General features: G+C 37.5%; 1 protein-coding gene and 1 pseudogene across 4 annotated transcripts in view; both read right to left on the bottom strand.

Moving 5' to 3' along the window:
* Positions 1-1,582: 1,582 nt before the first annotated feature.
* Positions 1,583-15,457, bottom strand: part of VKORC1L1 (vitamin K epoxide reductase complex subunit 1 like 1) — a 60,157-nt gene continuing 46,282 nt past the window's right edge. For 2 of the 3 annotated variants that reach the window (XM_082358680.1, XM_082358679.1), the window contains exons 2-3: positions 9,259-9,368; positions 4,686-5,452 (exon numbers count right to left, since the gene is read on the bottom strand). In XM_082358680.1, coding sequence (XP_082214806.1) covers positions 5,226-5,452; positions 9,259-9,368 — 337 coding nt within the window. In that variant the 3' untranslated portion in view covers positions 4,686-5,225. Of the gene's footprint in view, positions 5,453-9,258; positions 9,369-15,457 lie in introns of all 3 variants that reach the window. The other variant, XM_082358681.1, reaches the window with a different exon arrangement.
* LOC309612663 (large ribosomal subunit protein uL22 pseudogene) overlaps positions 9,376-15,457 on the bottom strand; it is an 83,779-nt pseudogene continuing 77,697 nt past the window's right edge. Inside the window, exon 2 of the transcript XR_014249790.1 lies at positions 9,376-9,707. The product of XR_014249790.1 is annotated as a large ribosomal subunit protein uL22 pseudogene (transcript). The remainder of the gene's footprint in view (positions 9,708-15,457) is intronic.

Raw genomic sequence — 15,457 nt, 5'->3', positions numbered from 1 at the left:
GCATCTGAAATTGTCCTCCTGTGTCAGGCTGTTTTCATGGCCTTAACCGAGTACGGAGTCTTGAGAAACCTCTGCTTCAGCACTCGCCACAATCAGAGTCGCTGGATACAGACTGTGTGCTGCCACAGGAACAGCCCTGCCGCTTTAGGGCCACCTGTGCTCAGGTGCCACCTGTGCTTTAGGCCAGCCTTGACTTGAGTGGGTGACAGTAAAAGACAAGTGCTAGTAACTCCACAGATAAGCCGAAGTCCCAGCAAATTCACAGAAAGTAGTATCATGCTGGAATAATGCACAAGGTCGAGGTACCAGTGTCCAGAGTTAAGCTGACATGTAAGCATAAGAAAGGTAAGAGTTGAGGAATGTCAGAATTGGAAGGGAGCTGAGAGGTTACCAGTTCTTCTGGGACGTTCTTCCAACCTCAGCCATAGTTTTTTCTGGACTGAGAGGGACAGATGGGCATAGAAGCCCACTGGGCCATCACACCTGATTCCAGTGAATGTGATAAGGCCTCTTTAAACGGGCTGGGCCTGCAGACAAGTAGGACAGGCTTTTGTACCTCTGGGTGACGCCACCCGCTCTGCTCCTGAGGATGGTCTTTCCTTATGGAATCTTTCCTCCTCCTCCTCTTCCACAGGCTCCATTAAGGCAAATAAGGCACACTTTGTAAGAGTTCAGTGTTCACCTATCTTGGTTTAAAGCTGAAAGCTTTGGAAAAATACTGTCCAATCAAATAGAAGACCATGAAACAATACAATTCTTAATACAGAGCTTGACCTACTTCACTTGCGGGGGATTTCACATCTCAATACATGCCCTTTTTTACCCTTCCTTTCCAAGCTCCATGAAAGAAACAGTACAGATAATTTAACCTCATTTTAGTGGCCATCTTTAGACCATTTTTAAGAAATGAGAGTGTAGTCAGTTCAAATAATAAGTTAGGAATTCTAGTGGTTACATATTTCTTTCATTACCACTAAACTTAAGTCCCTTGAAGTAATCAAGTTTTGTGTTCCAGTTTAATGTCAAGGAATAATATATAAAACTCTTTACTTGACAGACATTTAAAAAAAAAAATTAAACATCACAAACACACTTAAATGTTTTACAAATTAGAGGTAAGGTCCATTTCTTAAGTCCTAAGGTTCTAACACAGGGCACATTTGTTCTATTCAATAAAATATGGCTAACTGCATTTCAAATGGAATCATCTTTCTTACAGAAGTTAACTTTTTAGAAGTTTATAACAGTGGAGTGTTCGAGGTGAGCTAAAGTAAAGCAGTGGGAAAACAGCTGATTAATACATTCTATGTGCTTACAGAACTGTAAGCAGTAACATCTTTTTCATTAATTCTCGACAACCACATACATCATAAATCAACAGGAATTCCAAGAACTAGACTCTCTGAGAATTCTGCTGTGTCTCCTCTAAGTTACATATAATTTAAGAGAAGAAGAATCAACTCAGTACACCTGTAGAAATGAAGCTACAGAAACAATTTCAAGAATAATTTATAAGACTGAATTCATTTCTGTTGCTTTTTTGAAATGCAATACTGCAGTATAAGAATGAGGGCAGCACAACTTCCACAGGTAACTTCTACATTTATTTTATACCAAAAAGTTATGTGCAACAAATAAACATTCTTACATATTTACATTTGTTTTTACCAGTTAGCAAAACTGTGTCCTAAATCTCTGATAAAGAATATTTCTATCTATATTAAAGGGGAAATCTGCCCAGTGAACTCCATTTTAAATGAATGTTTACTCTGGAGCTTAAAGCACTAGTAATAAATATTTTTGATGGAACGTACTATACAGATCATACACCTAATACTTAGGCCATGCTTAATAGTTTTATAACAAAACATTTCACCTTTTCTGGGCTAATTTGTCGAAAAAAATGTTTAACCAAGTAGCCTGGACGCCTACCCCCGCCCCCTTTGATTTATTGAAGGGTAGCTCTCACAAATTAGGAATCATAAGTGCTGCCTAAAATATCTGAATAGAAATGTTTCACCAGTGCTTGCCTGTTGGGGAGAAGTACACGAGGACAAAGACTGAATATTAGGTATTCCTTCCCAAATAGGTTACCAAAAATGATAGTGGGCTTCTTGTTGGCATTTGTTCAATACTGATTTTTCAGGACAAGATCTGTCAGCATTCATTGGTGTCAAGCTTTGCTGAAGACAACTTTGCACTTTTGCTGATAGTCTTAAAAATAAATGAAATACAAGAAAACTAAAGCCAACTAACAGTTTTAATTTCACTGTAGTCTTGGTCCTGTATCCTACCTAGTAGGTCCAAGGATCTCTTGTACCAAATGAGAGATCTTTGTCTCTTTGTAAGAAAATAGTCAATGCTTTCAACATCCTTAGAAGTAATGGATTTAAGGAGAGGCTCTATACATCAAGTAAAAGTAATTCCTGGCACACAGCTAGTTAAACCTGAGTTATTTCACCAGACGTTTACCCTCACTGATAGCAACTAGCTGCAGTGAAAAATACCAAACCCTCCAAACCACCTAGATTCCCTAGAATTTATCATCTAACCACAACTTCTCTTATTTCTTCAAATGACAGGACTGTCAAGTAGGTAAGAGGCTTCATTGTTACAAATCATTTTGAAAACCAAGAAGCAGAAATTCAATTTCTTCCCTAATCTGTTCTTCCACATTGGTGGTTAATAATGTTGCAGTGTTTAAATATTCTGTCTAAAATAGTCAAAATAGCCCTCAGATTTTATAACATGGGGTTTTCCCCCTCTTCTGGGATGTAATTGAGGATGTAGAGGGAAGCCTAAATTCTTCCCGGGCAAAAATACCAAATCACACGCATGGGGGGGGTGGGGCGCGGGGGACAGGGGCAGGTCCTTTGCTTACAGCGATACGGGTGTCACCACGCTGGTATTTCAGGCAGCACGTGGTCATCACCCAGTGAAAAGAAAGATATTAATTCTGGGGTCATAGGAATGTGGCAACAATTTTTCTACAACTGAAACAGTGGTTTCCCCAAGGCTTAGAAAAGCAAAGGAAAAACTCGAAGGGTCTGGCTGAACACTGACGTTCTCTCATGTAAGAGTTGAAGATGTTCGCAAGAACGCAACATCAAGACAAGCTTTAACTCTACTCTGCTGATTGATACAAAATATGGTGAAAAACAATTTTAAATTGGGACACGAGGAACTTGTTTAGCACGACCAGAGTTATATATACCACGAAGTCTTCACCGTGAAGCCAGTTCCACTCTAGCGGAGAAAAGAGAAGCAGTAAACTGCTGGGTAGGCGGGAAGCACTGCTACAAGACGACCTTGTTGCACGGTTCTCCAGCGTTAGGACTTGTTTCTCCATAAATATCAGACATCGAATCAATGCTTTCTAGAGTTCTTTAACTATAGAAACAAGAACAATACATAGATAATAAAACAGGTATTGAAATATTCACATTCTTGGGAGAACATAAGCCTTGATGAAATCTGAATTAAGCTATCTTTTACAAAACTGGTTTAAACTGGTTGAAAGTACATTACAACTCAGATTTTATACCTGCCTTGGGCCAGAAGAATACATTGCATCAATTATGACAGTTAGTTGGAAACTGCTGAACAGTTGCTGACTCTGCACGTTACAGTTTACAGAGCAGAGCCTGTCCCCTCCCTTCAAAAGAAGGCAAATAAAGCACTCAGAAGTTACCGGTCTCTTTTTAACATAATGATGAATGGAATTGGAAGCAAAAACATGGCTACTACTTCTCAATCTAAGGAATAAAATGATCATACAGAACCTTTCTATAGAATGCAAGTTTTCTACTTCATGCTAAGAAAGGAAGGAAGGACACTTCTGCCCAAGTTCAACACACAAAATATTTGGTTTGAGATTTAAGACAGAAGGCACTTTGAACAATCTGATATAAGATGTTAACCATAGAAACATACTGTCACTATTTCATTTGGGTTTATTCAGATCACTTTCAAAAACTCTGCATTTGGGTAGTTATTAGAAAGAGTACTGTATTTCACCTTGAGATATTTCTACCTTTAGTACTCCTCCCAGTTAAGCAAACTGAGCAGCATGTCAGCCCTAAAGTTTACAAATCCAGTATCTGACTCTAAAACAATTAAACTAGACGTCTGGTTAATTAGTGTAGAAAGAAACAGGGAAAACACTACAGAGTTACCCAAGAGCAATCCTACTCTGGAGCGACTGGGCTTATACTGATGATTTCAAAGTCAATACTGTTTGGTTGACTGGCACCAATGTTAAGGAAAATAATCTGCATGAAAATTCAACTGTTGTAAGAGATTTTACCTAAAAATGCCATATTAATATTTCCAGCTTTTCTCCAAAGAAATCTACCCATTTTCCCATCTTTAGTATCCTGAAGGCCTTGGACTTGAAAGTCTGGTCACATGACTCATTCTGTAATGTTATAATTGATCCAGTTTTATGACTAGGTACAAGCTTGACTTGAATGTCCAAATTTAGTTTCCTCCTTTCAGAGGAAGGAGATGAAAGGGAACCAATCACCCTATTATTTTTGCTGTCAATGCTAGACCCACAGCTCTCAGTGCTTTTCACAAGATGCTCTGTATGGACTTAACTACTTTCACTATTTCTTCAGTCAACGTTGAGCTGACATTTCTTCATTGCTACACTTCAACTAAACTGTACAGTAAGTTCTGCAGGGATGGATCCAATATTTCTACCTTTATTTACAAATATCACATGAATGGATTCTAGTTGAATCTACATGTTTAAATCCATCAGCTAAAAACATTACATATTGTAAACATGGCAATATTTAATACAGTATCTATTCTAAAATATTTTCATGTCATGATCACATTTGTTATAGCTGAAATTTAATTTATACACATTAGAGAATTACTAGCAACGGTTGCTCACTTTACAATTGAGGGAAGGAGGCTAGGGCTACATTTATTATTTCAGAAACATCTCCAAAGTAAAGTTAAAGCTTGTCTTTGATTGGCTCGGCGTATCCTCTTTGTTTTTTTGTATCCATATTTAAAATGAAGATTGACACAGAAAATAGCTAGAGCCCCTTCTAATTTACAGGATTTTAAAAAATCAGTTTAAGATTCTTAGGGAAAGTGTCTGTTGTGAAGAATTAAAAACAAAAAACAAAAAAAAACCCAACCAAACTGCTGCAAAATAAACTTAATGGAAAAAGGGACTTCAGACTGTCAGTTAAGAGTTCGTCAGGTGGTTAGTCCTGCTTGGGCTGCAGTTGCCGTTTCCAGGCCTCATTCAAGTAAACTAGTCGTTTGTAGTTGATGATAAGAAGAATGAAGTTCAGCACGTATGTGATGACGCAGATTATGCAAAACTCCTTCAGCACAAAGTACAGGATGTAGGCCAGGTACAAAGACCCCACTACAGACATGATGGAGGACGTCATGAGGATTAAAGCTGCAACTGCACTTGCTGTCAGGCCTGCAAGAGAAAGAGACACGTGGCTCAATCAGACCTTGACACTGGAGAGAGAGTTTCTGAGTTAAAAGGTAACATTTTGTGATTTGCTGCAGTGTTGGAATACTGATCTTACAACAAAACATTCTGAAATTGGAGGACAAAAACTACAGGTCTATTTTGTTAAGATTATGCAGGTTGACTCTGCACATAGGATACCAGTTTTATAGCTGCAATATTTTTGACTTTCAATATTCTAGATGAAATATTAACTTATTTCATAAACCAGCCTCAGTTAAGGCACACAAAGAAAATATGCAGTCTCTCAATCACATTATGCAATGAGCAGATTTGTAAAACTGACAGCCCTACCTCCTCTAATGAATAAAGTAACATGAGGACCACAACCTCCTCATCCAAGCAGGACACATTTGGTGAGACCCTCCCCCTGGCCTTTTCGCTATAGGTGGACTCCCCACCTGTGGAAAGTAAAATTTGCTTTCCCATGTTCAGACCAAAAAAAAAAACCCATAATGGGAGATGATTACACCAACATGCTGCTGACGAAAAAAAAAAATCATGATAAACATTTCAGAAAGGGCTCACCCTGGGGCATAACGGAAACCGCATTTGGCCAGTTGGCCACATGTGGATCAAACCAGATCAAGAAAAAAGGCAGTTATGTGTGCTAAGCTTGGTTCTCAAGACAAAGGCTTGCCTGAATTTTTGATGCTATCTGACATCTTCACATGTATTGTTTTGTAATTTCCTGTAGCCAACAGTATTGAGAACATGTGCATTTATTTTCAAGGACAGAGGAGACAGCAGAGCATATTAAACTACCTATACCCTCCTACCCAGCAAGTAATGGATAAGGATCACAGAAACAGGAAAAAATAAGAAAAGGTGATAGTGGTTTGAAAAGGTTAATTAAGAAGCTGAAATCCCCGCTGCAAGTAGAATGAGAAGTTGCCTGTGGGCTGCAGCTTGGCCATGGGGGCCGACTTGCTCCAACACCAGTCAGTACTAGAGAATATGATGCTTTAACAAGGCTGTTTAAGACTAAGATGCTGTTGCATTACTTATGCCACCTGCTTTTGTAAATAAAGATTTATCGTAACCCAGCCACGCTTATTCATGTATGTAATGTCCATGGCTTCTTTTGCACTAGAGTGACAGAGTTGAGAAGTTGCAACAGTCAGAAAAGCCTAAATTATTTCCTATCTGGCCCTTTACTAAAAAACATAGTTTGCTGACCTCATCTATGCTAACATCTAAAACCTCAGAAATTAATGCTGTCAGGGACTTCCCTGGCGGTCCAGTGGTTAAGACTCCGCACTTCCACTGCAGGGGGTGCGGGTTCGACCGCCGGTTGGGGAACTAACTAGAGTCCCACATGCCGTGTCATATGGCCAAAAACTGGAAAAAAAAAAAAAAAATTAGTGCTGTCACCTTAATTTTATCTAAGAAAGTTAATTTCAAAATGATATGGGCGAGTTATTTACTCTCTCTCTGCAACTCTTTTCCTTAACTGTAAAACTGTGATGATAATCATGACTGCCTCCGAAGACTGTTGTGCAGATTAAAAGAGCTAATAGGATGGGAATTCCCTGGTGGTCCAGTGGTTAGGACTCGTCGCTTTCACTGCGGTGACCTGGGTTCGATCCCTGGTCGGGGAACTAAGATCCCGCAAGCCGAGAGGCGTGGCCAAAAACAAAAAACAAAACAAAACCAAAAAAGGCTGTATCTCGAACAACTTAGAAGGGAGTGAAGATGATGTGCTCTGGAAAACTATGTTTGAGGAGTTCAAATGTGCCACAGTGGTAAAGACACTGACACTAAAAATGCATATGAATGCATAAAATGTGAATAGAAAAGATACATATGGGGACTTCCCTGGTGGCGCAGTGGTTAAGAATCCACCTGCCACTGCAGGGGACACGGGTTCGAGCCCTGGTCCCGGAAGATCCCACATGCCGCGGAGCAACTAAGCCTGTACGCCACAACTACTGAGCCTGCGCTCTAGAACCCGCAAGCCACAACTACTGAAGCCCGCGTGCCTAGAGCCCGTGCTCCCCAACAAGAGAAGCCACCGCAATGAGAAGCCTATGCACCACAACGAAGAGTGGCCCCCGCTCGCCACAACTAGAGAAAGCCCGCGCGCAGCAATGAAGACCCAACGCAGCCAAAAATAAATACATAAAAATAAATTTAAAAATAAATTTATAAAGATGCATATGATACACATGATTTAAAATGTGTATATAATGAAATTAACAAATTAAATATTGTAAACAGAAATTTGTTTAACCCCTATCTCCAAGAATTAACATAGTCAAAGCTTTTCTTAGGTTATTTTAATATGGGCTTATACTTTATATTCTTTAGAAATCCAAACAAAACAATTAAATGAAATAAAAAGTGAAAGTCTCAACCCTGGCCCCCAACCACCACACCATTTTCTGTGCATTTACATGCATATATATAAACATATACTTATCCTACATCTATTATACCACAATTTGCTTTTTTCACTAAACTAGTCTGTATCTTCCAGGGTTTGTACACCTACTTTTCCCTTCAATGGCTACATAGTATTTTCTAGTATGCTTGTAACCTAATTTATTCAACCATTACGTTTTGCTAAGCTACTTCCAATTTTTTGCTATTTTAAACTGTACTGCTGTGAATATCCTTGTGCATATTTTCATATTTCTGCAGGATATACAGATATGGAATTGGGCAAACATGAGGGAGTATTGAGAAAAATTGATACACAATTTGCCTTGTAATAAATCTACTGCAGCTAGACAGAAGACCTGGCAGATAACAGGATAAAATATTAACAATTGAAATGCAAGGACAAAAAAGGATGGATTTAACTCTAAAAGTATGAAAACTTTTGTACAATCAGAACTCACGAAACTAACATTAAAAAGGATAAAGAATGGGTAAAATGTCTGTAACAAATATGAAGTGTACTATTATCAGGATCCCAATAACTAAATTGGCAATAAAAGTAAATTAAAATACAGTAAAATTAAAATAATGGCTACTAATATATAACTACTGAATTAGAAATTTTACAGAAAAAACTTTAAAAAATGAGGATGGATGAAGCTTTGGGGAAACCTGACAACTGAGGGAAGAGCAGTTTGGTTATACCTATTAAAATCCATACCAAAAAAAAATCTATGTTTGTTGATTCATTCATCCTACAGTTAGATATTTATTTTGCAGAAATAATTCAAAGAGGGAAGGGGGTATGAGAAGGGGACTTTAAACAAATTTGATCACTGCAGTGTTATTTAGGATATTAAAAAATCTGAAGCCTTGATGTTCACAATAACAAAACACTTAAGAGGATAGACAATATAAAAGAGTTCACATACAATTAAGTGAAAAAAGTAGACTACAATGGCAATAGTGGCTATGTAAAGGTGATGGAATTATGACTGAATATCATATACCATTAATGTTTTCTCGATGCATAATATTTTAAAATAGTTACAGAGTATACAAAATAATAAGGGAAAAGGTTTCCAGGGCAAACTGTTTGGAGTAATAATTTCCCTGAATGGGACTTGTTTTTCTAGGCATCATGGGATGCTGCTATCCCTGATTAAACACCAACAGATACCAAGTTCAGCATAAGCTTCGTCAAAATCTTAGTGAACCAAGTTTTCACAACACCAAAATGTATTACAAACCAGTGGTTCTATCACTAACATACGCTTTTATTTAATATAAAGACACACATCAGGGCAAAGACACAAAGTACTAAATGAAATATAACAAACTTATTTTTGTATTGCTGTATAAATACTTACCAAGTAATAACTGTAGTATATAAAATATAAGTCCAAAGACACTGTTTGGCTGGTTTAATACACCATCCTTTCCAAAAATGGAACCCAAAAGACCAAATCCTCGACCCCATCTGTAAAATAAAGAAAACCAGTAACCCTATACTTGAGTTTTCCTATTTTAAAAAATGTAGAATTATCTGAGTATATCATGCCCACATACCCATCTGAATCTCTAAATTGCCCATTTCTATATAGTCTCTTTTCCTGACAGCATTAGTATTTGCAGAGGAAGGGCTCTTTCGATTTAAGCCAGGGTCTCTTAGCAGCAGCACCACTGACACGCTGGGCTAAATGCTTCTTTGTGGTGCGGGGCTATTCAGTGCATTACAAGATGTTCAGCAGTATCCGTGGCCTCCACCCCGCTGCCAGTTGTGCCTCCCAAAATGTCGTCAGCCATTGCCAAATGTCCCCTGGGGGCAAAATCGCCACCAGTTAAAAGTCACTGATGTAAGCTCTCCTACTTCTTCATTCAAAGTACATAGACCATAATGTTGCTTCCTGACCGGGACATGCATGAGGAAACATATCCTGGGAACATACCTTTAAATGTACGATAGAATATCAGAAACTAATGTCTTTCCTAGAATCTTATCTCAAGAGTAAAAAATTGATACGTTATTTGCCCCATCAGTTTTTATTTGCAGTTTAACTGAAAATTTTGCATTTGACTTTACATTTTCAGAATCTTATTTTCTTATTAAAATTTAAATTCTGATTTAATAAAATTTGATACTAATATCAAACTAACATTTACTTTGGATAAAAACCTTTGAGAATAACTTTAACTCTGAATGAAAGTGCTTTTTAAAATACCAAAAAGAAAATGTTTTCAGTCTGTAGCAAATTACTCAATAAAATCTAAACTTGGGTTCTGAAGACAAACTACCTGAAAATAAGGATAAATAAGTGATTCTTTACTAGTCACACGACTTTAGTGTCTAAGAAAGAGAGTGAAACCTCTTCATAATGATGATGTTGGGAGATAACCCCAATTTTACAAGCAAGTGAGAACCATGAAGATTGTTATTATACAATTATATGTGTCAAGGAACACAAAATAATCTCGATCATATTTGTATATTCTTTTACACATCAAATACTCATTGAGCGTGTTCCAGGTGCAGACAGTGGGTCAGGTGCTGACTTGTCCAGAGTGAACAAGTCAAAGTGGTGCCCTTGTGGGGCTCATATTCCATTTAGGGAAAAGTAATAGACAAGTAAATGACTAACTTATCTTCAGAAATGGATGCACTATTAACAGGAAAGTTGAGAAGGTGGGTTATTCTAGATCAGAGCTTTTGAAAATTTTAAGCTGCATGCAATCACCTTGGAGTTTTGTTAAAATGCAGATTTTACTGCAGCTGGTCTGTGGTGGGGTGGAAGACTGCATTTCCAAACAAAACAAAATAAAATGCTCCCACATGATGCTTATGCTTCTGGTCTGAGGACCACACTCAGCACCACTGCTCTAGACGGAGAAGGGGTGGAAGGAGCTACTCTAGCTAGATGGTCAGGGAAGGCCTTTTTCAGGAATTAAATCCTGAATGAAATCCTGAAGCAGCCAATCTCATGAGGAATGGCAAGTACAAAGGCCTGGAAAGAGCTATGAGTGTGTAAAAGAAGACCATCAAGGCTGACACTGATGAGGGAGAGTGGCAAGAGAATGAGGCACCGTTCCATCATTTATATAATTTATAGCCTTGTTTGTAGGCCATGATGAAGAGTTTGAATTCTATTCTAACTGCAATGGGAAGGCATTCAGTGGCTTTTAAACAGGAGAGTAATATAAGCTTATTTATGATCACTCTTGACTATTGTGTAAAGACCAAACTGCAGGAGGGCAGGGACAAACTATGCAATCACACTTTGAAGCTCTGCTCATCTGAAGTAGGAATTCAAATGTAAATCACCAACTTTGGCACTGGAAATAACTGGGCATAGTGCCAGAATTATCATACATAAACATAATTTTTATATTCTAAGCATTGGTCTATGCCTAATTATTCACATATGATCATGTGGATATTTTCCTTGAAAGCAAAGCAGTAATCCATAGAATGAATGCATCATTTTATCAAAGTAATACATGCATAAGGTTTAAAAATCAAGTAACACTAAAAGCCTTATAAAACAAAATAGAGCTATTTCCTACTCCAGGCCTCTCCACACTCAGCTCTGATCCCCATAGCAACCACTTTGATGCCTTTTAACTGTTTTCCCCTTCTATTTACTTCCACGTTTCTAAATAATATGCTTACACTGCTATTTCGTGATTTATCAGTTCTAAATGCTATCTTTTGACCTTCTAATATGGTAGACCAAAACGTTGCTTTAAAAAAAATAAAAACATTTTGACATGGAAAGCTTCAAATGTATATACATAAAGTGAAAAGAACAGTGTAATAACCTCAGGTCCCTATCACCCAGTTTCGAAAATTGTGCCTTTCTTGTTTTATCTCCACCTCTACCCCCAACCACCTGATGATTATTTTTAGATTTTTTTAAGGTAAAATGTACATACATTTAATGCACAAATCTTAACTGTATAATTTTGACAAATACATACACCTGAGTAACCCTGGTATACAAATTGTAATCCTGGTATACTAGTCCTGGTACAGCAATTCTGGAGTGTGAAGTAATTCCAGGAGTGTGAAGTGAGAATGTAAGTACCTTTCATAAAAAAAAAAACAAACAAAAAAACACCTCAACATTCTATAGAGTGCTTCCATCTCCCAAATTAAATTGTTAGTCACTTTCCAGCAATCCACACTCCTCTCCACCCATGAGCAAGACGCATGTGGCTGCCTAGGCTTGTAGGAATCCAGTCTCGGAACCAAAATTAGATCTCTGGTCTCCTGGATCACAGTGCTGTGCTCTTCCTCTCATGTTGCATTAAGTTATAAAATGCAGTTACCATGCCAGCATTTTCAACCGAACAGAATAATAGCTTAATTCCTTAATAAATACAATTAATAAAGTTGAATAACGCTTAATAAACTTTGATAAGGCTGATGGAATAACTGTTAGCAAGTGAAATCACTAGCAAAGTAGACTGGCATTACGTAAGATTATTTTCCTAGGAAAGGTGAATAAGAGCAGATTTTCATTAATGACACTATACTTCACAATTGCTAAGGATGTTGTGAGTAATTAAAAACCCTTAGTGAATCTTTTTTTCAAGTTGGAACATTTGAAAATACTGTAGTTTTCTCCCACTTCTAAAAGCTATACAAAAGTGTATGAAATAAATTTTATGTGCTAACTTTATGCTTGGCTTTATCTTAGTTTCTAACCTTTTTCTTCTTGTCCCATCTATATTCAAAACTCTGTTATACTACTTATCTGCAGAGTTGCCCCAAGTACTTTACAGAACAAGATGGCATATTAACCAACGGTGCAAAAAGAAATGTTTTCTTAAAGTACTACTTATACAGATGTTCATTTTGCTTCAGTATAGTATTGAGTAACATCAATGAAGTGATTATGCAAATGAGAACTCCTCTTTAATCTCTGACTCTAAAAAAAGGTTCATCTTTGACCCAAATAGTAACTTCCTTGGATATTCTGTATTTGAGTGCATAAACAACCCATACCTCTTCCCTAAGGTATTATGAGAAATTGTTGAAAGGTTTCTAAACACTCCTAATTTTGCCAGAAACAACAAATCTTAAAACTAATTGCTCTCCAACTTGGGTATCCTAGGTCCCTGAGGATAAATCTAAGACATTATTTGCCTCCTTCATTATCATTCTCTCATAAGTGTATAAGGGAGTTTTCCAAAGGCTACATGCATCACATGTGATAATGCAATAGACTGAATATAGGAGCTGATGTGAGAATCCAACAGTCTTATCTTATGGCAGGCTTTAAAGAGATTTGCAATAAGAGAAACTACGCAAGTCTTTCCACTATTTTGTGTGTGTGTGTTTGGAAAAAGTTATTATTCATGAAAATATTTTGTTAACATGTAATGGGTTTATTACGTTTCAATGAATGAATACATATTTAAATAATTTCTCGGTTTGTAACTTCTAATACAGTAAATACCAAAGATATAGGGGCTTCCCTGGTGGCACAGTGGTTAAGAATCTGCCTGCCAATGCGGGGGACATGGGTTCGATCCCTGGACCGGGAAGATCCCACATGCCGTGGCACAACTAAGCCCGTGTGCCACAACTGCTGAGCCTGCGCTCTAGAGCCCGTGAGCCACAACTACTGAGCCCATGCACAACTACTGAAGCCCATGCTCTGCAACAAAGAGAAGTCACCACAATGAGAAGCCCGCACACCACAACGAAGAGTAGCCCCCGCTCGCCACAACTAGAGAAAGCCCGCACACAGCAACAAAGACCCAACGCAGCCAAAAATAAAATAAATAAATAAATAAACCCCACAAAGATATAACCCACAGAAACAAAACCTTTTAGCGGTATTCAATAATTATTAAAGATATAAAGGGGTTCTGATATCAAAAAGTTTGAAAATCACTGCTTTTGACCAATTCTCCCCCCCCCCCAACAAAAAACAAATCACAGGTCAGACAAAATTTTAAAAACTGGGGTGAGATAAAGTATAAATAGAACAAACAATCCTAAAATTTTTGTGAAATCACAGAAGACCCTGAAGAGCCAAAGCAATGTCGAGAAAGAAGAACAAAGCTGGAGGCATCACAGTCTCTGATTTTCAACTATACTACAAAGCTACAGCATTCAAATCAGTATGGCAGTGGTATAAAAAGAGACACATAGATCAATGGAACAGAATAGACAGCTCAGAAATAAACCCACATATATAGGGTAAATTAATTTATGATAAAGGAGCCAAGAATATAAAATGGGGAAAGGATAATCTCTTCAATAAAGGGTGCTGGGAAAACTGGACAGCCACATCAAAAGAATGAAACTAGAGCACTATATACACCATACACAAAAATTAACTCAAAATGGATTAAAGACCTGAATGTAAGAACTGAAACCATAATACTCCTAGAAGAAAACATAGGCAGTAAGCTCCTTGACATTAGTTTAGGCAATGATTTTTTGGATTTAACACCAAAGGCAAAGGTAACAAAAACAAAAATAAACAAGTAGGATTATGTCAAACTAAAAAGCTGCTGCAGGGCAAAAGGAACCATCAACAAAATGAAAAGGCAACCTACTGAATGGGAGAAAATATTTGCAAATCATATATCTGATAAGGGGTTAATACCCAAAATATATAAAGAACTCATACAACGAAATAGCAAAAAACCAAACAATCTGATTTTAAAAATGGGCAGAGAAACTAAATAGACATTTTTCCAAAGAAGACACAGATGGCTAACAAGTACATGAAAAGGTATTTAACATCACTAGTCATCAAGGAAATGTAAATCAAAACCACAATGAGATAACACCCTCATTACCTGTTAGAGTGGCTACTATCAAAAAGACAAGAAATAAGCATTGGTGAGGATGTGGAGAAAAGAGAACCCTTGTACATTGTTGGTGGGAATGTTAATTGGTGCAGCCACTATGGAAAACAGTATGGAGGTTCCTCAAACAACTAAAAGTAGAGCTACCACATGATCCAGCAATTCCACTACTGGGTATTTATCCAAAGAAAACAAAAACATTAACTGGAAAAGATGTGTATTATGTTCACTGTAGCATTATTTACAATAGCCAAGGCATGGAAACAACCTAAATGTCCATCAATGGGTGAATGGATAAAGGAAATGTGCTGGCTGTGTGTGTGTGTGTGTGTGTGTGTGTGTGTGTGTGTGTGTGTGTGTGTATAATATATATATAATAGAATATTATTCAGCCATAAAAAAGAATGAAAGCTTGCCATTTGCAACAACATGGATGGACCTTGAGGGCATTATGCTAAATGAAATAAGTCACACAGAAAAAGATAAATACCGTATGATCTCACTTATATGTGGGACCTAAAAAAATAACAAATAACAAATGAACAAAAAAACTGAGCTCATGGATATAGAGAACAGATTGGTGGTTGCCTCAGGGAGGGAGTGGGCAAAACTGGTAAAGAGAGTCAAAAGGTACAAATCTCCAGTTATAAAATGAATAAGCCCTGGGGATATAATGTATAGTATGGTGACTATAGTTAAGAATACTGTATTGTATATTTGCAAGTAGCTAGGTAAGTGGATCTT

Source organism: Balaenoptera borealis (assembly GCF_965194805.1).
Source record: "Balaenoptera borealis genome assembly, chromosome: 16".
NCBI classification, from domain to species: domain Eukaryota; kingdom Metazoa; phylum Chordata; class Mammalia; order Artiodactyla; family Balaenopteridae; genus Balaenoptera; species Balaenoptera borealis.
This window is presented reverse-complemented; position numbering and strand designations above follow the sequence as displayed.